Source organism: Drosophila persimilis, unplaced genomic scaffold, assembly GCF_003286085.1.
Source record: "Drosophila persimilis strain 14011-0111.01,24,50 unplaced genomic scaffold, DperRS2 tig00000000-arrow-pilon, whole genome shotgun sequence".
Lineage (NCBI taxonomy): Eukaryota > Metazoa > Arthropoda > Insecta > Diptera > Drosophilidae > Drosophila > Drosophila persimilis.
Window position 1 is genome coordinate 12,037,658 of NW_020825288.1, and position 18,935 is coordinate 12,056,592.

General features: G+C 46.8%; 1 protein-coding gene across 1 annotated transcript in view; it reads left to right on the forward strand.

Annotated features, from left to right (window-relative positions):
* The window catches only part of LOC6588054 (polypyrimidine tract-binding protein 1), a 151,161-nt gene that overhangs the window by 81,266 nt on the left and 50,960 nt on the right, over positions 1 to 18,935 (forward strand). The window contains exon 6 of the mRNA XM_026990999.1: positions 1,523 to 1,564. Coding sequence (XP_026846800.1) covers positions 1,523 to 1,564 — 42 coding nt within the window. The remainder of the gene's footprint in view (positions 1 to 1,522; positions 1,565 to 18,935) is intronic.

The window sequence follows — 18,935 nt, forward strand, 5'->3', positions numbered from 1 at the left end:
GGGAGAAAGGAAAACAAAACAGAACAAAAAAAAAAGGGAAAGTAGAAAATAGGCAAAGAAATCTTGCGGCTGTGTTGTTGTTGCATAAATAAAATCAAACAAAAAAAAAAAAAAAAGATGAAGCAAGAACAAACCCACTCTCTGTTCCACCCTCTCTGCCACCCCCTCCCGCTCTCTCCTGATCCACATCATCAATGTCAGCGAAATGCTGCGTGGGGGTCGGGGGTCGGTGGTCGGGGGTCGGGGGTCATCATCGTCATGGATCAGGCCCGCCGTCGCAGTCTCCTGTAATTTTGTTATAGGCACCAACGGCACGGCACGTGTATGTGTGCGCCGCAACCTGCGCTGTGTCGTTGCCACAAGATAAATGTCTATTTAAATTGTCCCATGCTTCGGCGGCAGATACCCTGCGTCTGCCGTCTGCCGTCTGCCGTGTCCTTTGTATCGACGATTCCAATGCGGCACAGGGGATGGGATGTCAATGGCAATGCCACTTGACGGTCTATCCATGCCCCACCACTCTCCACCCTCCACTCTCCACTCTCCACTCTCTCTCTCTCTAGTTAAATCTTTATTGTTATCATAATTTGCTTTTATCCGTGCTCGAAGCTTGTCGCTTGGGCAGGTTGCCGTTACCTAACCCAAGAGGCTGGTGGGAGGGTGGGGAGGGGAGGGGAGAACAGAAACGGAGACCCACATTTTTATCGTAATTGTTTTTCATGAACATTTTTCTCTCTGTCCGCCCGAAAGAAACGGAAAGCGTGCAAAAGCCGGACAGAAATGGAGAATGGAGCTGTGCGGAGGCTTGTTTACCATTTTCTGTTGTTGTTGTTGTTTTCCCTGCTTTTCTCTCTGCTTTTCTCACTGGTTTTCCGCTTGCTATGCAAATCAATAAAGCTGATAATTGAGATTTCTTTGACAAGATTTCGGGTGTCACAATGACAGACAATAATGAAGGAGAACGAGGGCTCCTGTTGATACAGGATACAGGGCTACCGTGGCACTGGGGAATTATTAAAAATTATCAGAAACCCCGACGCCATTTCTAGCGACATTCAATTTATAATTAGATTGGCAAATTGAGGACCGAGGACCGAGGACCCAGGACCTTGAAAAGTGATATGCCATTGGGGGGGGGAGGGGTGGGGAGGGCAGGCAATTTCCTGCCATCATTAAAAGATTTTCAAAATGTAAATCTATATCATAGAATAATTATATTGCTCATTAAATGATTTTTATTACAATTATAAATATTTTGTCTAGATTTATTTTTATTATATTTTGTTTGTGTATACCTCCCTCTCTCTCTGTCTGTCTCTCTCTCTCTCTCTAATTAGTAATTGTCGTATGAGATTTGATATGTGTGTGCCTCTCTAGATATTCCCCCAGAGATTGTTGTACTTGTAAACGTAATTCCATTGTCTATTGTCGAAATGTCTAGAGATCTAAGCCCCGTTTCCGTGGCATTGAGAACCGCAATAAAATGTCTAACCGATTTCTTTCGTTTCCATTTTATTTGCAGGTAAGGATCGATGAACAATTTATATATAAGCTGAACTATTTGGTAAGCGTTTTATAGCACACACACACACACACACACACACACAGAAATTTCAATTCAATTCCAATTTGTCACGAGAAAGAAAACCCATCTCGCAGGACCCTTTTTTATAGAGTGGAGTGGGATCCCTGGGTTCATAAAAAAATCTCACTTCATTTGGCATTTGCGACGGACGGTGGGAGGCAGCAACAATTGTGTGCCATAATTGAATTTTAAATAAACCTGCCACACAGAGCGGGTAGAGTGTGGCACGCACACGTAGCGGCAGCGGCAACGGCACCGGAGTCGTGTCTGGGTATCCTATTTTCCTTTGGCACTTGTCTACGTTTTTTAACTGTAAATAAATTTCATCGAATTGTAGCTTCAACGACAGCCAGACAGGACCAGACAGGACTCCTTCTTGGGTGGTTGGGTTGGGTGACTCCTCCTCCTCCTCCTCGTCGTGTGGGTAGTGTTTGCCGCATCCGGCGCCGTAAAGTATGCAATTTTATTTCTATGCGACTGGCACTTACCTGGCTGCTCTGCCGCTCTGCTGCCATAAAATATTTAAGTTTACCAAACGGAGGCTCCTCCTAAGATGATCCTGGAGTCTGGCTTTGACCACACACACCGAGTCCTGGCAGTCCTTACGTGTCTGGGCAGTTTAATATTTGCTTTGCCATTGTCAGAGACCTCGGACCTCGGCCCTGCATCTGTGGTATTTGTCCAGCCCTTGACTCTGGCAACCTACTCCAGGGCTCTGATTACCCCTCTCTCTCTCTCCCTCTCTCTCCCTCCCTCCCTCCCTCTCTCAGCAAATATAATTAAGTCAACAAACATCCATCGAAGAGTATCTTTCTATCTTTTATAGCCAGAGAGAGATGCATATGCATTTTATTTAAGAGTTCAATAAGCAAACCCTGACAGCCATTAGGTAATTAATTTAACACTTGGCCACTAATTGGCTTCCAATTACCAATCGAATCAAATAAAACAAAGAAGCAGAGACCAGAGACTGCCACAGAGAGTGAAAAAGTGAGAATATCAGTGAAGCAATCCGACAGATACTATTACGAATCGATTGGATAGGAGTCAAAGAGTCATTAGAGCCATTTGTGGCACATTCAGGGGGCAGCCATGGCAATAGTTCAGTTGCTGCTTGCCTCAAAATCGCTTCAATGAACTGGTCAAATGTGGAAAAAGGTCCTGACAGCAGCGGCAGCGGCAGCGGCAGCAGGAGAAAGGACTGCCCAGTGAACCAGCTCGAAATTAATGTGCCACGTAAAAAGGGTAATTTCTGAGGCCACGTCAAAGGTCCCCCCGTCCTGACTTGTTGCGTGCCCTCTTGACCCCACTCCCCCCACTCCACCCTTCAAAGTGAAGTCAAGTGCAAAGGAAAGTAAAATATTTTCTTAATAAAAACTGACGAAAAAGTCTTGAAAAAAGATAAAGGAAACTTCAGATACTCTAGGCCCCTGCCACCCCTATATCTACGTGTCCTTTGGGTTGGCCAGTCCTTCCGTGAGAATCAAGGTAGCCGCCCTGCAAAAGGGTATCCCAGAGAAACTTCTGCAAACCTCCTCATTAGCGGGAAGGGGGCGGGGGGCGATGGGGATGTCCCGGCCTGGGCCGTAAAGGATAGCTGGCTGGAGATGCGTTTGGCGCCCGCCTTTGGCATTAAACTCATTAACGGTAATTGCAACCTTTTCTTTCTTTCTTTCGTTCGCGACGCCTCGCGTCTCTCATTTTTAAAACGCAATTTTGTTAATTAATTTTCGCACATGCCGCCAACCGCCGCCCGCCGCCCGGCTGCTGTCTGCCAGCAGCAAGGATGTCTCCCTCTCGTTAGCACTAGCATTAGTCGATGATTTGGCTTTTGAATATGTTGTCAATCAGCGAGCGAGTGGAAGAGTGGAAGAGTGGAAGAGCCTTGGCCCCTCCCTCATCTATCCTCAGCCCCAGCCTCTGCCACACGCCACACGCCACTTGTAGCTGGCTTTTCGGCGCTTTTCAATTACAGCGGAAAAAACATTGAAGATGCGATGGGGTTCGTTGCGGCTGTGGGATAACGCGGAATCAAAAGGCAGCCCAGGAACAGCCAGGAACAGCCAGGAACAGCCAGGAATCCGCCTCCTGTTGCTGACACTGATGATGATTGTCGCCGGGAGGGAAAGACGGGGAGGGCGCAAGAGAGAGCACTCTCCTCTCACATTACCCACGACTGTCTGTGTGCCTGTGTGTGGGTGTGTGGGTGTATGTGGGTGTGTGCGGAGGCACACAATTTGTCTTGCGGCCAAATGTTCTATTATCAGTGGCAGAAGAGCCCCTGAAAAGCGAAAAATAATATCCTCACTTGCAGGGGAGCCCCCAGATGGAGATGGAGATGGAGATGGAGACGGAGACGGAGATAGCGAAAGAGCCCCTCAAGGCAGTTAACTGAATTTGAGTGAAAAACGAAAGGAAAAACTCTGTGCCAGAGCCAGAGCCACACCAGTAGGAGCAGCTTAAGGAGCTTCTGTGATTTATAAGCATGTGCTCTCGGGCTAACCTTTCACTGCCGCACGGCCGCACCCCTCCAGCGTGGTCAGGCGTGGCCAGCAGACCCCTTTTCATGGGTCATTGCAGTGCAGACACAGACACATAGACGCAGAGACACAGAGACGCAGAGACACATAGACACAGAGAATGCTGTCACTGTTGTTGTAATCAAGTTAATTGCAGGGAAAGGAGACAGAGGAGGCAGGGGGAGGCGCGTAAAAAAACAGAGAGCGAGTAATTATGAGTAATTGCTATTAATATAATAAAGCCAGGGAGACCCAGGGAGAGCCATGGAGACCCAGGGATAGCTAGCCAGAGGACGACATATTCATAGCGCCCAAAGGCACGCAACAGAAAATACCAAAAAAACAAAGCGAAAAAACAGGCAGGGGGAAAATGAAAAATTCTACTAAAAAAAAAAAAAAAAAATCTCATTCCTAGGGAAATTATCTAAAGGGAAAAATCTCTAAGCCAGATACCCTGTACTAGGCTTAGAGCGAGGAATACTTTTTTGTCATAATTTTAATTAATTTTTATTAGACATCAAATAAGTAATTATTTTTTTTTAATTTTTATAATTAAGAATTTGATTTAAAAATAATTTTTTCAGTTTGGTTACAAAAAAAATTGTAATAAGGATAAATCCTGTTTCAGGATTTTGTTTAAGATTTTTTAAGATCGTAAATTTGATTTGAGTCCTAAAAGTATGCTACGAAAAGCGCATTGCTCTCCCATTAATAGGTGTGCGAAGGCCAGGTGTTCCAAGAGCCAAATTTTGTTTGGTTTGCCTCTAAAAATGATCCAAACTCAATGGGGTTTTTGAAAGCAACAAGTTCTAGGCAAAAACTTAATTCTCGTTGTGGGATACAGACAATTTCGTTGCACAGAAAGATATAGATAGATCATTTGTACCCTTAAAAGGGCTGCAGTTTGTGGATATTTAAAATACATTTCATTAGAGACATTATACCCTGGTACTTGGGTATTAGCAGGTATGCCAGAAATAACAGAAAAAAAAGCAAGGAAAATTATTCACAGAACGGAACAAAATACATTTGATTATAATCTACGTCAACAGCAGCAGCAACAAGCAACAACAACGAGGGTTGTTAGCCATAGACAAAGCTCGAAAATTGATATTAATTTTTCCGCTTCTCCTGTTTTTTGTCCGTGCCTTGGAATGTCCATAAAAAAATGTACCTAGAACAAAAGGAGGCACAAAATGTTATGAGCCATTTGAGCGCCTTCTTATCGGTGAAACGCCTCTCGGCGTCCCAGAAACCGCAGCCGCAGCCCCAACGCGCCGCAATGTGTTGCCTTGGCATTAATTTTTGCTATTTAACAGGAGCGTAAGAGCAGGGAAGAGGAGCGGAGAGGAGGAGAAAAAAATATCAAATTAATTAGTGAAGCTTTTGTGGCGGGGCACAGGCAAAAACAATGGCTGTGGAGCGAACAATTTGGATAAATGAAAAACCTATTTTCGGACAGCTTAAAGCGACAGGCAAACAAGGGTCTAACAAGGAACGGACCAGTGCAGGCGGGAGCCGGCCAATGGGCCAAAACTAAATGGGCCATGACCAATTGGAGAGCAATTTGTTAGGGCCAAGAATGAGAGTGGTTTTTGTGTGTGGTCTACGAAGACTAAGAAGGGTAACTGCAATTCGATTTATGGTTTCGCCTGGCCCCAATCTCAGCCACATAATTATATGCAATAATTAAGCAGTCTATGGGCCTTCCATGCGGGAAAGAGAGAGGCCAACGAGATGCCATTTATCAATCTGACATTGATAGAGTCTTTCGGGGCTAGATTCGGGGATATATGGGCCCTGTTTTAGTCCTCGATGAAGCCCTAATGAGTGACAAATGCAAAATACAATAAATGTTGTGTCTGGAGGATACCCTTTCCAAAGGGAGGGGTCTCCTTGCAGCCTCCTTACAGGTGTTCAACGAGCCAAAAGGAGAGACCTCTTTGCCAAGACACTCATCAAATGCACAATACCCGCTGCGCCACGAAGGGCATCGCGCTGGCTGTCTCTCATTGGCCCCGAGGACATGTTGTGCCGCACAAAACAAACTTCATTTGTGGCCAGGACTCTGGCCAGACTTTTGTCCTTGCTGCTGCCGCTGCTGCTTGTTTCTGCTTGACTTTTGCTTAAACGCTTCAACGACTTAATTATATTCTGCGTAATTGTCTCTAAATCACAATACAACAACAGCAGTCGGTTGTCCTGCTGTCCACTGGCTGTGGCAGATATTCTCGTAATTAGATTGTGCCACAGCGCACAAAAGTATGCAACACATTAATACGCTTTGTTGCCAGAGCCATGGCTGGAGGGGCAGCGGAATATTATTTAACTGCTGCACGCGGCACGTTTATAAGCCAAAAGGGACAACTATTTCAGGGGAAACCAACTCCCCCCCCCCCCCCCCCCGCCCTCACAACCCAAAACAAGGCAAAGAACAAAACCAAAACCCAACCCAAAAAGAAAAGAAAAGAAAACGAAAGAAATGAACAGAACAGAACAGAAGAGAGGAGAAAGTGCTGCAGTCAAAGTTTTTAAGTGTTTATTTCAATTATTGTTTGGCTGCCCCCTTCCGTGGCCCCTTGTTGTTGTTTTTTTTTTTGGGTGGGGAGACAGAGACACGCGGGGGCAATTTCATTTGCCGCATTTTGTGCCGGGGCAGCAAGCGTAAGGGTAATGGCAAGGCTAAGGGAAAACAATAACAAAAACTAGTTAAGAAATGCAAAAGTTTTTAGCGTGAAAGTTCGCCAGTCTCGGTGCAACGCCCCCTCCCCCTCCCCCTCCCTTTCCCCTGAGTCCTCTCTGCCCCTCTCAATGTTGCAACGCAGCGGAGCGCAGAGCTTGGCTTTGTTTTCATTTTCATTCACGTGCAGTTACTCAATTTCGGTGCTTAACGACGAAAGAGTAGCGGAAAAACAGTTGGAGAACAATGCAACTGGGAAAAGCCGGGGAGCACACCCCCCGTCCCTCCAGCGATCCGGCGGAGCCAGGAGCAATACCCTCACTCCTCTTTGATTCACTGGCAATGCTCCTGGAGGTGCTTTGCCCTCTTTCTGTGGAGGTCCTGTGCCAAACGAAGCTCCTGCTGGAGCTGCTCGGCCGTACCCTGCTTTGCTCCGAGGCACTCCTCTCGCACATTGACGCCTTGCCATAATTTCATTTTACACTTTACCCTCCTCCCCCTGCCATTAGTTGGCAACTAAAACAAGAGGGGACAGGTATATGCTACGACTAAAAGGTACCCTCTACTCGGGAATTGTCTAAGAAAATCGGCCTTTCAATGGGAGAAACTAAGATTTTAATTAAAGGGGAACCTACAGCCCAGTGAAAAATGCCTGAAATTTGTAATATTTACATTTAGATTTATTTAATAAATTTAATTAAAATTTTAATTTAAATATGAAATATAAATTAAACATAATACATATATAAATTAAGTTTAATTTAAATATATTTCAATTACATTTTTTTGTTATTTATTATATTTTTATTTATGTTGCATTTATTTATTTTTTATTTTACTTATTATTTATATTTATTTTTGTTTATTATTTATTTATTTATTACGTATTCATTTTTTAAAATTTTATTTATTATTTATATTTATTTTAATTTATTATGTATTTATTTAAATTGAAAATAGGTGTATGTATTTTCCACAAATTAAATATATTATTTTTTTAAGTTTTAAATATTTCGATTAAAAATTAAATTTTATTTGTATATATTTTTATTGGTTTTCTTATATATTTTTTTTATTATTATAAATTGAATATTTTATTTATTTTATTGTATATTGAATATGTTATTTTATTTTTTATTATTTTTTTATAATATTTTTATTATTTTTATTATTTTTTTTTTAATCAAAATAAATTCTATTGAATTTAATTGAAATACTGTTGAGTTTTCCCTCTCCTACGACACTCCTCTCTGTGTGTGTTGCTCTTCTCAAACTCCTATACCCCCATGTTGCAACCAAGAATCAATGTATATACTTCCTCATTAAAAGAGTATACCCCCCTTAGCCCCCCACAGTTGCTCTTTGACGCGCTCGTGCGGGGCAGTTTCTAGCTCGTTGACAGTTTTTGCTACTTTTGGCTTTGGCAGCGGCAGCGTCAGCGTCAGCGGCAACATTGTTGCTGGCAACACTTTAAGAAGCAGCAAAAGCAAAAGTCTGTGCCCCATTTTGCCGCCTGCCTTGTGCCGCCTCTGCGGCATGTTTAGTGTTGCGTGTCGCCATATTGTTTGCTTTATGTCACACAGAAATGCTCGTGTACTGCGGGACGGTACCGTCCTCTGGTTTATTTGCTCCGTCCGACTGCCACACACATATATATTTTACTCTCAGGTAATTGCGGTTTTTATTTCACAAAAATAATAATAGCTGCACCTTTGGGGGTGGCTCCGGGGGCCTGGCTAAGGGATGGAAGGATGGATGGATGCCAGTGCTGCCTTGGTGGATGGACAGGCTGTCGGAAGTTGTCAGCCAGAGGGATCCAGAGCGCGCACTAAAGTGTGCTACAAGCCATTGTGCGGCCATCTTAAAGCCACACACACACACACACAGAGACAGAGGGAGAGGGAGAGAGGGAGAGAATACATGTGTATTCCGAAGCCACTTTAAAGCGCCACGTGAAGCATATGCTGCATGAGTGGCAAGTGAACGCTAATAAGACACACACACACACACAGCGAGAGAGAGGGAGGGAGAGGGAGAGGGAGAGCAGCGGCAAGAGGCAAGAGGCAGACAGCCTGGCTGTGTATGGGTGTGGGTGTGCAGCATAAACCCTGTTAACACACTTAACAACAAACAAAGCTACAAGCAACGCCTGAACGGACACACGCCCCAGACACGAGCGAGGCAGGCGAGGCATGCGAGGCATGCGAGGCATGGGGCATGGGGCATGCGAGGCTGAGGCTGAGGCAGAACTTTAATGCTCATTGCCTGGCCCGACGACTGGCTTTGGCTGCCCTGGCCTGGCACTATGCCAAATTTAAATGAACTGGGTCGACGCCACCGCCAAGGACTCCACTCCACTGCCGCCCCTCTCCTCTCCCCTCTCCCCACTGCACGCCCCCGCATTCCCAGTCGAATGCTGGGAAGGTTTGAGAATTTGCATGGATCTTAATTACATAATATCCGCCCGAAAGTGAAGCAAGAAATACACCGAATTCCCCCCAGAGGGAACTTCTCTCTGTCTGCTATCTGCCCGCAATATCCCGTTTTAGAAACAATAGTTCATTTGTGTGTGTGCCACACCCGCATGGCACCACCGATTGACCAGCGTTGTCTGTGGTCGGATGAGGTCTGTGTGTGGCAAGACGCGAGCAGGAGAGGCGGAGGGGGAAGAGACTCTCTGTAGGTGTGGAACGATCAACGCTTGGATGCGTAGTGCTGCTAAAAATGTTAATACAAATCATTGGGGAAATCAAAAATGGCGGCAGTACACGAACCCACCCACCCCCCTACCTCCCTCCCTGCCAGAGTGCAGGCAAAGATTTTTCATAGGCAAAAGGCAACCTTCCAGCTGCTGCCTGCTGCTGGCCGTGCAATTTGCAAGGGTTTCCCAAGTGGCCATCCCTTTCTCACCCCCCCCCCCCCCCCCCCCCCCCCCCCCCCTCTCTGTCTCTGTTTGTTGTCAGCCGCTTCCTATTGCAGTCGAAAGAAACGGCAGCCAAATCATTAGCATAAACGTGAAGCCCGAAGCCGGCGAAAAGTAGCAAATCCATTAAGCACCCGAGAAGAGGGAGGCTCTGCCCTCGGGCCGCCCAGCATTCAGGACTCGCTGCTTTTGGCAACTCTTTAAAGATTTATGAAGCGTCAAATATTTATTATGCTCGCTTTTGCAATATAAGGCAGACGAGCACGCAAGCCGCCTCTCTCATCTCTCGCGGCACGGAAGAAAATAGTCCAAGGCGCCGAGGAGGCATTCAACCCGGAGACCAAGGGAGAAGGACACTCCAGATCCAGCTCCAGCTCCAGCTCCAGCTCCTTCCCCGCTAAGCCTTTGCTCTCGTTGGGGCTGCTGGCTGGAACACTTTTTGAAATTGCAAAGCGGCGCAAATAAACAAAAAAACACATAAAAAGTAGGCAAACGCCGAGACGCGGGCCCCAAGAAAAACAGGGCCAAAAGCGGGCACACGGCACACAGTCGCAGCGTCATAATAAAAATAAAATAAAAACCCAGGACCCAGGACCCAGAGATGTGAAATGAAATGAATGGGGGGGGTGGTGGGTGGGTGGGTGTGTGGGTGGAGCAGGTTTGGGGGCCAACAGCAACAAATAGTCGGCGGAAAGGCCTGGTCCTGAGGAAAAAACAAAATCAATGCGAAAGCCAGCCGAGTTTTTCCTCTCTCTCTCTCTGGGAGCACTTTTACTTTTCTTGTGCACCCCCCCCCCGCCCCGCCACACACTTGGGGGAGGGGGGTGGGAGGGTGAGCACACACTTCAACCCTTTCAGCGAGTGGCGGTTGCTGCCCCACTCTGGAATGATGATATATGCGGCTTCAAATATGAAAAATCTTTGCCTCTGTTTATAGCAGAGGCACCTGTATGCCTGTGTGTATGTGTGTGTGTGCCCCGTCGTTTGTTTAAGTGTTGAAATATGTCAAACATCGGCGAAACCATTTAATTTGACTGCCGCCTCGCGGAGCGTCGCGTCTGTCGCCTTTGTGCCAAATGCTTGGCATATTTTTAGGCGCACACAACATTTCTGACTAATGATGGTAAGCGTGTGTCTGTGTGTGTGCCCCTCTCTGTGGCAACTAATGAGGCGCATAAATTCTACACACAAAAATCTCTCCCTTTTCTCCAGAAACAAATGTTGCAAATTTTATGAGCTCAGCAGATACACGCATACGCTCTAAGGGGGTGGGTGGGGGTTAAGGTGGGTTGGGGAAGGGGAAGGGGCCTGTGTCTAAGCCATTCAAGCAGTTAGAGACAATTTAATTAACGCATTTTAGCTGCCTCTTGTGCCATCCCAGTCGTCTGTCGTCTGTCGTCTGTTTGTCATTTGTCAACACTGGCACACAGTCGTAGCCAAAGCTAAAGCTGTACCGCAAGGACTTGGCTAGTTAAAGCTGGAAAACCCGAGTCGATATCTGTGGCACATCAAAGGAAAGCAGCGGAAGAGCAGAGGAGTCTTTCAGCTGGGCCCCCACAAGAGGGAGCAGAGGGGGGGAGGCACTGGGATTCCTCCAGCAGCGATCTATCGCGCATCAAAGGTGCACTGTCGAAATACAAGTCACGCTCCAATTTGCATGCCTCCGCCTCCTCGCCCGCAGATGGGGAGCCAGGCCAAAGGAAAACAGAAACTAGAAAATGGTGCGGCATGCCCCGGCCTAACCGCAATTTGGTCAGGTCCAACTCAATTTTCGTTACGAAAACTGCATCCATATGCCAGGAATTGTGGGCCGCCAGCCACCAGCCGCCAGCCGCCCCTTCCATTTGCTGTTAGACATAACTTTTTCGACGGTGGGCGGCCTCTCCTGCCGCAAAAAAGAAAAGAACAAAAAATGACCAAAAAAATAGCCTCGATGGCTCCGCTTCTCAGGCGCTTCAAATTTAATTAAACATGCACACGTGAGCAAATGCAAATAAATAAAAACTTGATGGCTTTTGGCCAGCACCAGAAGCAGAACGAGAACGAGGCGGGCAGTGGAGCTGTGGGGCATGGGGCATGGGGCATGGGGCATGCGTGCGTCTCAGCATTGAGCATTGAGCGTGGTGTTTGGTGGTCGGGAATTGCATGCAGATTGGTGGTGGCGGAACACAGGTGGAGAGTGGAGGCCATGGCGTGCTCATAAGTTTTAAATTCTAGCAAAGGCACAGCGGGCTGGGGGTGGCGGGGGGCTGGGGCTGGTGCCAAATAGAAATAAATAGAGAGCCCCCCGGAGTCTGGCCGAAACCTCTGTTTTTTTTTGTTTTTTTTCACCGGCTTTTCGGTTAGTTTTCTGCCGCCGTCGCTGCTGGGGCGCAACACGTTTTAAATTGAACGGCTTTTCTCGCTTTTCATTCTACTATTTGTATATGGTTTTTCCTGGTCTACTTTTTATGCCATGTGGAAGAATGATTTATGCAGTGGCGGATGGCTGATGCACTGCAACATCGTCATCGGGCGGCGCCAGTAAAACATTTTAATTGAAATGCACTTAAGGACTTAAGGACTCTCTCTCTCCCTCTCTCTCTCTCTCTCTCTCTCTCTCTGTGTCCTGTAAAACATATTTTAATTACTAGAACATCAAACGGTAGTGAGATTTGTTCACAAACAAATATTCCAGCAGATTTGCATATGAAATCCCCTCAAAAAACATCAGCGGCAGCGCTGATCCTCTGATGGAGGATCCTCCCCCCCACTGCAGGTCGCTGCTAAATTCTGAACAGAGACGAAATCATATGCAAGCATGCAACATGCAAAATTTATGACGAGCATAATAAAATAGAACCAAAAAACAATTTAACTTTTAGGACACACATGGAAAAGGGTCAGGCCATGTCCTGACCAAAGGCAGTCAGCCATGTAAATCCTGCCTGCCCGTCTGGCTGCTGCGGGATTTTTGTTAAAAACTGCATAATTCATTTGCAGAATGGCTTTCTTCTCCTCTGGAAGGAGCGGAGCGGAACAGGCGACAATCATAGCCAAAGCCACAGAAGAGCGATGGCTCCGGCTCCGGCTCCGACTCCGACCATGTCCTCTCGTATATGTATATTTCATTTAAAATTTACAAGTTAACAATATTAAATATTAACAGTTATTTATGCATTTTTCGGCACAAATCAAAAATTTACATACGGGGACGAAAAGTTGCTGCAGTTTCCATCTCTCGAGATGAATGCCATGCCCGTGCCCCACCGTCCCCCGCCCCACCGCCCCCTACCCCACCCCATTGTATTTGCCTTTTGCCACATTTTATTCGAGTTGCATGCCACACACACACACACACACACACACACACACGGCGATTGTTGATTTAAATAATTCGCTTTTGGCTTTTGTGAGAGGGAGAAAACATTTTTGGCATATTATGTGTGTGCTTTGTCCGGTTTTGTTCGCATTTTCAGCATTGTTTGACTATGAATTTTTGTTTATTTGTTAAACAATATAAACAATAGTCAAACAACAAATCAATTTTAATTTATGCAAAACTTGAGTTGACTTTTCTCCGATTCAGAGCGAAATTCCAAGCCACAACTCGCCACAAAATTATATTTTAACATTTTTTTGTTGCTGTTGTTTTCCTGCCTGCAAGCAGGACAGACGGAGGCATGCCTCTAATGCGCCCTCAAATATTTACTAATTTTAGCAGGGGTGGGGGGGGGGGGTAGAGGTGCCCAAAAGTTGCAGACAAATTTTCAATGTCTATAAAACAAAAACTTTTGCATTAGAGAGGAGCCAAAAGGAGGAGCCGCCGCCGCCGCCGCCGCTGCTCAAATATGCAAATGAGTTGAGATCTCCGCAAAACTTGCCCCTTGCCCCCTTGCCCCCCCCCGGCCCATGGCCCTGTAAAGTGCCCTCCCCCCTCCCCGCCGACAACAAAAGCATTAGCCTAAAAAGTGCATGGCAGGGACTCCTCTTCGGGCTCTGGTTGCGGCTTCTGCTGCGGCGGCAGGGCCTGGACCTGGGCTTGAGCCTGGCGTGAAACATTTGTTTGCCCAACCCCTCCCCCCCCACCCCCCTCTCCCCAGTCGAGGAGGAGTGAAGAATAAATGGAGTGTGTGACTGGCAAGTGGCTGGGCCCTGGGCCCTGGGTCCTGGCCAAACATCAGGATTACATTTACACAGCATCACAGAGGGTGGGGGGACGGATAGATCTAGCTTTTGGTAATACGACGATGGTGCCTCTCCTGGCTGCACTCCTGGCGGGTGTCCCTTCAGTCTGCTAGCCGCGAAAATGCCAACAAATCATTGCCAGGACAAGCAGCCTTGCAACAGCGAGGCAACGACGAGCCAGGCAGCTGGCCATCATCGGGGGCCGGCAGAGCCACCGACCGACCGACCGAACAACAACATCATCATCATTCAGTCCAGTCCAGTCCAGTCTGTGCCTAAGCCGCATTTTGTGGATTCAGATGTTGCACGGCCTGGGCCTGGGCCTGGACCTGGACCTCAACACTAACACAAGCGAACGCGCATGGAGCGCCGGTCGAGTGCGGCATGCAGCACAGCACGTCCGCTACCTGCAACAAACGAGGCGGTTGCCAGCAAAGTGATTTCTGGTTTAATGTTTTTTAATGTTGCTCATGTTGCAGGCACATCCAGAATGCGGCTCCTCCAGGGGCTACTCCAGCAGCTCCTGCAGGTCCTGCGGCTCCTGTGGCTCCTGCTGTTGACGCTGATGATATTGTTGCTGTCGACAGCAGCGGTTGCTTTGGTCAGGCTCTCTTTCCCTCTCCCGCTCTTCAGCGATGACCGCCCTGTCGTCAAGTCAAAAAAGGAGACAGGAGCCGGCAGGCAGGAGCCAGGGCGGAAGTGGGTGTCCGTTGCACCTCTGCAAAGACCATGGCTAATTTTTCGCTTTGTGTGTGTGTGTCTGTGTGTGTGAGAGAGAGTCCATTAGCATTTGACAAAGTTGTCCAGTGGTTGCCCCACTCCTTGCCACATTTCCGCTCTGTCTGTGTGCGTGCGTGTGTGTTGCGGCTGTGTTGCCGAATTTGACACAACATTTGTCAAACCACAAAATGGCTGCCGCAACTGCCGTTACTTTCATTATGCAAAAGGGGTCAGAGGTCGAAACAGACAGAAACAAACAATGTGCACGGCTGTCGGATGCCAAAACCTTTTAATGACATTTCGTGTGGATCCAAGCCAGGTTTTCTGTGAGCACATCATCATATCACAGCTCTCCCTCTCTCTGAAATTGTTTTCAGTCTCTCATTAGGAATCTATCAGGCATATTTCTGACTGCACTGATCCGATGCCCACGCGGCGTATGCGTAATATCGTTCTGCTTGCGGTTGACCAGGGCCAAAAATTGTATTTTCACGAAAATTGTTGCCAAATGCAATTGTCACAACGTGATTTGGCCCCCCCCCCCCCCCCCCCCCCCCCCCCCCCCTTCCCCCAGCAAACAGAAACTGATGACAGGAGGACAGGAAGAGGAAATCAATTAGTGGGAAACATATTTGGCAGGGCGCTAAAAGCCTTGACGGATGATGATCGATAAATTAGCGGAGGGCCCAGCAGCAGCAGCAGCCTGCGGCAGAGGAAATTATTTATTTATAAGTTAACGCTTGACCGAGCATCCCCCCCCCCCCGCTCCCCCCCCCCCCCCCGCTCTCTCTCTATCACTCTGCTTTCTGATAAATACTTAATGATTGTGATTTTATTTTAGCAACAATTAGCAGCTTATGGCATACGTGTTTTTATTGATTTCCATATGCATATGGATTAGTGAATGTTTTCCTTTTTGCATCCCGCTTTGTTTCAATATTTGCGCCGTAAAGTAGGCAATATTTCTATGCAAATTCGCGGGCATGTGTGTGTGTGTGTGTGTGAGGTCATAATTAATAATTTAATTGCTTCTGTTTATCTCTTAATTAAAAGGGATTTATTTGACCATTACACAAAACACACACACACAGACAGACACAAAGATTCGTACAAATCGCAAGCACTCTGCTTTTTATCGCTTTTGCTAATTAAGTTCCATAATTAATGGCATTTAATGCGGTTTTGTGTCCATCAAATACACGATACAATACGGCATATATTGACAATCAATTGAGACATTGCCCCCTGCCCCTTGCAACAAACTGCCTCTCTGCCTATTGACCACAGAAAGTGATTAGGGCTTGGCTTAATTAGATTTGATTGCTCAAAAGATTGAAAGACAAAAACACTGAGGATTCCAATAGAGCGGACAAATTCCGAAAATTCGAAATTCCACAATCCCAAAATCCCACAAACGAACTGCTAATCAAATTGTCTTACGATTTCGTTTTCTCGATTTATTTACAGGTGAGTTATCCGCCAGACGATGATGATGGCCAAATGCCGCTTCAATTAGTAAGTAGAAAGCGGCCTCGAAACGCACTTCACAGGCTCCTGTGTGTGTGTGTCCTGTGGGCCCTTAAGTATGCCGCACTAATTTAATTTCCCAGGCATATTTCTGCCCTGCCTTCGCGTGTCTTTTCTGCCCATTTGGCACAAAACTTAATTAGCCGCGAAAACAATGGCCCAGCCTGGTGGGGGGCCTGCTCTGCGCCTCTCTTTGGCTAATTTTCATAATTGTTATTATAGAAATTCAGGCAGCCATAAACAAAAGGTTAGTTACTCGCCTAATGACTTGAAGTGGACTACAGGGCTCCTCCAGCCCGCCGCCCCCTGCCCGCTGCCCGCTGATAAACATGTAAATGCGCTTATCATCCTGTGGGGGAACGGTGGTGGTGGTGGGGGGGGGGGGGGTAAAAGTTTTCCACCTCTCTATCAGAAACCGAGGCTCGCATTCATAACCCGAAAAACTCCACTCAATGCGAAAATGATAGCCAAACGCAAAAGTTCACAACTTTTCAACTATTTGCCAGAGCAACCCCCAAATGGGGGGCGTGGTTGGGGGGGTGGTGGTTGGGGCATGGCAAACAACCCAGCACTAATTACGCTGTGGCGTTGATTTTTATGTGCCCCGCCGCGGCCAGAGCCAAACACTAAACGCTTTCAAAGGCCCATCTTAAAGGGGCGCCTGTGTGTGTGTGTATGTGTGTGTGTGGCAACATCCTACGGCCTACAAAGTTGCACGTTGAACTTTACAACTTTTGCGATACTTCTTGGCCGTTGTTTCAGTTGTTGTTTGTTTGCTGGTCGCTGGCACACAACTTTCTGGAGCCCATGTCCTGTGTGTCCTCCAACCGGACGCCTTTCAATTATTAATGCCACTCTGCCACTGCCACTACCACTGCCACTGCTGCCACTGTGCAGTGTAGTTTAATTAATTAATTTGACAAAAGTTTTCAACTGAACTTGAGAGCTATTTTTCTGGCCAGAAAGCCGAGCAGGCTTTAAGGAAATCCGCCTTTAAATAGCTGAATGGAAAGCAGAGAAAAGGCAAATCAAAAATTAATTGTTATTTGGATTCGAGTATTTTTGATTCGAATTCTAGGGTTTCTTTTACGATTCCCGTCCTGGGCTTCATGTGGCATGTGGCGTGTGGCGTGTGTGTGTCTGGCATTTGTTTTGTGCAGCAGCCTTATGAATATTCCAGCAAATGAACTTTTCATTAAGTGCTGCTCTCTGCCTTTGAGACTGCAGAAACGTCAATTGCAGCAAACACAAAGCACCCAAAACACAAGGCATTTTGGACTATATTTTGCTCGAATTTCAGGCCTCGTTGTGAACGCATTCCTGATGGAAAAATTCCTTTGCCGATGGTCTCGAAGATTACGAATTTAATTAACAATCTCCAGGGCCGGGCCCACCTTTTGCTGGTCTCCGGTCTGGTCCCGAATCGAAGTTGCAGGAACAACAAAAGGGCCTGCCGCATGACCTCAAAAATGTGTTTATGCCACACTTCCGCCGCCTCTGTACGCGCATGAGTTGGCTATAATTAAAAATGCTATTACTGCCAACTTCATATAAATTTTTAATTAGTAATTTTTGCTATTTTGCTACTTTGTTGCCAGTGTGGCACGCCCACGCCCACGGCCACCCTTCCATCCATCCCCGTCCTTTGTTGCTGCCTGCTGGAACTTTTTAAATTAGCACTTTGTTAAACACCCTGACGAAAAAGGTAGCAGCATCCCACATAAATTGTTTTTTAAAAGGATTTTGTCCATTGCCCCCCCCCACAGTCCCTTTGGGTTTTTTTTTGTTTCTTTTGGTGGCAGAAACGCGTGCCACGGCAGCTGCTCGCACGCATTAAGCTCTGACGCGGCATCTGTCATAAATTTTTTAGATAACAACAAAAAGCAAGAGCCACAGAGAGAAACATGCAACAAGCAGCAGCAGCAGCAGCAGCAGGAGGAGGGGGGAGTCCTGGGCTCCTGGTAATTATTAGATTTTATGCAGCGCCACCGTGGCAGTGACTCTGCCTCTTGCGGCCATAAAGAGCGGCGCAAATATTGACAATTATGGCCTATAATTCTGACACCCATCGCAAGGACATCGGCCAAAGGGTGAACAATTTAAATTAAAATGTGTGGCACACACACACACGCACACACGTGTGGCACGAGTGTGTGTTGAGATACTTTATGATTCAGCAGATACTTTTTCTCGTTTTTCTGCATTTTAATTAAAATTAACTTCATTTTTATTACGCATCAAAGAGGAGGGGGGCGTGGCGGTTGGAGGGGGGGGGGGGGGGATGCCTAAGCAGGTGGGGTGTATTTTTCCTACAATTTTTACAATTAAATAAAGATTTTATTATCATATGCCCGTTGGCTTTTAATGTTTCCACATCTTTAGTATCCATGTGCCTCTGCTTTGTGCCTGTGCCTGTGTGTGTGTGCCTGTGTGCCTGTGTGTGCCTGTGTGTGTGTGTAAATATTTAAGCTGCAAGCAGATACAATTTACTGTAGGTGTCGCGTCGGCATATTTTAAAAGCTTTTTGTTACACGAACGCGTTTACTTAGCCGCACAAGCACAAAGAGGCAAGGCGGCAACGAGGCAAGGAGTAGGAGGCAAGGAGCAAGCGAGCGAGAGCATAGATAGACCCTTCATATACATATGCAAATTTATGTGACATTGTGGCAAGCACGCGCTCACACTGGCTCTGGCTTGAGGCTGTCTCTGTCTCTCCCGCCCCAAGGAATTTCCGGTGGCTTTTGTTTTCTAGCTGACGCTGCAGCTCCCCCTGCTCCTCCCCCCCCCACCCTTCTGGGGCCCACCAAAATGTAT